Genomic DNA, 4,248 nt, shown 5'->3' on the forward strand with positions numbered 1-4,248 from the left:
ATATACATAATTAAATTACAATATATAATATACATTAAATTACAGATAATAATTTGAAATATATTTTTAAATGTAATATTTATTTATTAAAGTTTCAATTTATACTGAAAGGGGAAAAAAGTCTATAAACTGATAAACTATTAACCCAATAGCCTGTATGTTTGTAGTTTGAGACCCCTGCTCTTTAGTTCCAAATAAAGACCCAAGTCGTTTTTCAAATCCACTTACAGTTGGGTGAACTGCAAAAAAATATATAAATGTTTCTTTTGCACGACTGAAAGCTTTTGCTGTAATGTGTATGATTGTGAATTATAGCCTATGGAATGAACGCTCTTTCCAGCATCATCCAGTCACTGGACTTTAAACCCGAAAAGGTAAATGGGTGTCAGTGGGAGAATGTGGACATCGAGGTCCTGGCCCGTCGGGTCCAGTTGAGTCCTGAGCTGGTTCCAGTCTCAGCCGGCTCAACAGGCTGTTCTCGCTTTCTGAGTTTGGTGCCGAGCTCAATCAAACACTGATCCCAGTCCTCCGGTAACAGCAGCATCAGGAAGCCCAGACAGATGATAAACACAGCGATGAGTCGAACTGTGTTGAAGTGGATATCACAGGTGTACAGGTCCACCACTGCAACGTGAACCAAACACACACTTAGAGCCAATTACATCTACGACAAAACTGTCTAGATGAAGTTACAATGACTGTCCACTTTCAACTGGTCCACTTTCAAATCAAGTTTTCAACGTTTTTCTGTGATTTTTAACAGTAACTGCACTTTTGAACAGCAACACTAGGGTGACCATACTTGCCATTGTTCTCAAACGAGTTCTGGCCAGGAGTTCTATATTGCCTAAAATATCTAGTTCTGGCTTTGTTCGCGTGAGCACACCATTCAGTGTTTAACATCGGTTCCTTATGTTTTTAAGACACTATCGAGGTACTGGCCAGGACGCTTCCCGGAAAAATGGCACATACCCTAACTAACACAAACCATTTAAATATACAGTATGAGCTGTGAGTGTAATATGACAAGAAGTATGATAATAAATGCGTCTGAAGAAACCACAACTGATTTTGGTTTAAAATTGGTGGACATCAGTAGAATAAAATAAACATACTTTTTCTATAAGCAAGTTTGGATATGTGTGTGTGTATAAATATGGGTAGTTCTGTCCTGTGGTGTGACAGCAAAAATGTAAAAAAAAAAAAACTTCTAACATGAAAGAGAAGAGAAGAGTTTTTTTCTAGATTTTCTTTATGTTATAGGACACGGTCCAATTTGTATTTGATTACCCACACACACTATTTTTACGTTGAACAGAATAAACTCACTTGCATTGACTGGAACACTCAGCACAATTCCAAGTGAAATCAGCGTAGGGTATGTAATGGCAATGCCAAAATTCACCAGAATATTGAATGCTGTAAAAGAAAAAAAAAAAGCACAGTAAATGTCTGATACAACTGTGTGCATAATCTGCAAATTATAGGTATAATCTACTTTTTCTGTCAGGGTTTTACCTACCTAGCAAGAGTCCAGCTACTCCACACAGGTAGGCCCAGGGAAGATCAACAATGGATGTGAAGTACTCAACATGTGTGAAGTACAGTATGACTGGAACAAAGCTCATAAAGACAAAGTTTGCGCCTCCGACAATGGTCAGAAACAGAGCCGCCTCACCAAACTTGGCACTGCCCAAGACGAGCTTGAAAAGCACCTGAAGAATATAAAACAAGACCAGGTCAGATTCTTTTCATTCATCTGTAAATTGGTTCATTTAATTGGTTAAGTTTAGTATGCTAATTCATAAGGAATTACGGTATGCATATTTTACTTATTCTGTTTCGTAGCATAATACATATTAGGTTAAATACTGCTCATTTAGTGTTAGTTATATACGACTGTGTGTAACTACATAAGCATGTAGATTAGCAAACTACAGATTCAAACCCAACACTGGCCAGAATAATTATAGAAAGGAACACGGTTTTATCTTTCAGATGTCAGAAGATGTAGGTATACCATGTCTGGTTTCTAGCTCATGATAAGCTGGAAATGTTAGCCAACTGATGAGCTAAAATTGATCTTTCTGTCCAGTTCCCTTATTGATCTGTCCTTTTCAGATGACCACAGGAGTTGCAAGCATATCGCAAATCAATCAAGACAAATAGATTAATGAGGTCATTTTAATTACAGAAAACAAGGCACTCCCAAGACACATCATATGTAATGAGATATAGTATAGTTTCAATGACACGGAACCAAATGGCATAACTGAAAAGCATTTGATAAATTACGAAAGGGTCATGACTGCTGAAGCGCGGTTACCTTATAGAGGGCAGAGGCAGATGCAGAGGCCACTACAAGCGTTATGCCGATAACGGAGTGACTGTGAAAGCCATCAGCGTAGGTCAGCATCACGATCCCAGCGATGGCCAGAATGGCAGCAACAATCTTGTAGGAGAAGAAAATAAAGGTCATTGCATTCACAATATGTTATGTCAAAAAGCACAACTATTGCCTCTAGAGGTTTTGCCTGTAGAAGCATTTTAAATATAACAGGGTTAGCACAAAACTTGAGTTTAAACAAACCGATTTAGTCTATAATTTCTAGGGAAATTCTATAATTTTTAGGGAAATTATTTTAGAACATGCTCAATACAGCCACTTGTTAGATATACACTACAGATACATGGATACTTTTCTATTAGAACAGATCATATGCTCCAAAGAATACTGGTGATTGAAGTAAAAAGTGATTGATTACCAACCTCTTTCATTTTTATAAACTTTCTTGTTATTTCCCTTTTCATGCACAGATAATGAAAATTCAAGGAACTATGACTGGCATTATATAAGATGAAACAGGCCTGCTTTATAGTGTGTGTGTGTGTGTGTGTGTGCGTGCGCGTTTACATGCGTGCCCAAATGAAAAATGTTTCCAGAGCGTAGTTGAATTGAGTGCAGTACAGAAACATTATGAGGGTGTCAGAAAGACTGATTACTCCCACCCAGCGACCCTCCTGAACAGCTTTCCTCTAACGCTCTTTTCCTGCTCTGCCTTTTGTTTTGGCCCAGCTCTATCCGTTCTGTCTCCTTTGTTTGCAGGATTGTGGTTTTACCTTCTCACGGATGCTGCTATATTCATATTACTGTACCATGATTTCACCGGCAAAACATAGAAATGCACAAGTGAATATCATGAAACCTGAAACATCTCCAAGGTGTATTTCACCATAAAAAATCACAGGAAAACCGTAAGAAATAGGTGAATGTGTTGATCATCTTACACATCAACCTCTATCATCTATCATCACGCTCTCACTAAATCATGTGAACTCTCTGTCATCTTATCATGTCCTCTAGATGAAAACCCACTTAACTTCTAATGCGCTGTAGCGTATGGTCGGGCCAAAGGTCAACCCTCCAAAATTATAAGCACAGATAGGCAAACAGAACGGACAACTAAATGCGCAGTAAATGGACCAGCAGAGTTGGGAAAGGCCAAAATGGAGGGAATTCCACTATGAAACTATGGGTGAATGAACTCAAAATGTTTCATATGTAAATGCTCCTCCTGTTATTTCTTAAACGATGTAATTTGTCTTATTTCACCGTTATCTTATTCTTGTCTAAAACAATTTTCAACTCCAGACGCACGCTCGCGCGGGCGGTCATGAGACAACGTGGTTCTTTGTTTCAACTTTTCGCGCCCAAAACCGGCTCCTTTTCATTGGATCGCTGTACTCTTGGAGGTGGAACACAAAACAGCTGTGCGCCCAGGAATCATCGCTCTTTTGGACCTTCCCGCAACCTGCTCGTACCTGCTCGTCTCTGCGCACGCGCTGGTCACGCGCTCTCCCTTTCCTCTTCGAGACAGCTTTCTTCGTTAGTTTACTTCGCCTAAGTTCGCTTAGTTTAATCAACCTCTCCGGGACTCCGAAAACCGACAAACACCCGACTGCTGCGAACCGACAAGGACGCGAAACCGGACCTGATTCGCGCATACTCCGAAACTAACGCAAGTATCTGATCCACTTCTATAGCTGCTCAAGCTTAGCCCCTTTTCCTAAGGTCATTGGTGTCCTAATGGTCGATGCAGGTGGACAGCTGATTTAACACTGTAACTCTTTACTTGTCTGCCTTTCTCATTCCTTCTTGCTTTTATGTTTCGTGTTTTATTCGTTAACGTCCGTTGTTCGCTAGTTAGGTGTTTAATTTGTTGTCTTAATCAATGAACCCGCATATAT

The 4,248-nt window shown here is 39.6% G+C and overlaps 1 protein-coding gene across 2 annotated transcripts in view; it reads right to left on the bottom strand.

The window, feature by feature from the left end:
- LOC122356193 (putative thiamine transporter SLC35F3) overlaps positions 1-4,248 on the bottom strand; it is an 11,014-nt gene that overhangs the window by 715 nt on the left and 6,051 nt on the right. Inside the window, exons 5-8 of one of the 2 annotated variants that reach the window (XM_043254696.1) lie at positions 2,327-2,452; positions 1,523-1,715; positions 1,330-1,419; positions 11-624 (exon numbers count right to left, since the gene is read on the bottom strand). In XM_043254696.1, the coding sequence (XP_043110631.1) occupies positions 386-624; positions 1,330-1,419; positions 1,523-1,715; positions 2,327-2,452 (648 nt within the window). In that variant the 3' untranslated portion in view covers positions 11-385. Of the gene's footprint in view, positions 1-10; positions 625-1,329; positions 1,420-1,522; positions 1,716-2,326; positions 2,453-4,248 lie in introns of those variants that run through there. The other variant, XM_043254697.1, reaches the window with a different exon arrangement.

This window comes from Puntigrus tetrazona, chromosome 13 (assembly GCF_018831695.1).
Source record: "Puntigrus tetrazona isolate hp1 chromosome 13, ASM1883169v1, whole genome shotgun sequence".
In the NCBI taxonomy this organism is placed as follows: Eukaryota; Metazoa; Chordata; class Actinopteri; order Cypriniformes; family Cyprinidae; genus Puntigrus; species Puntigrus tetrazona.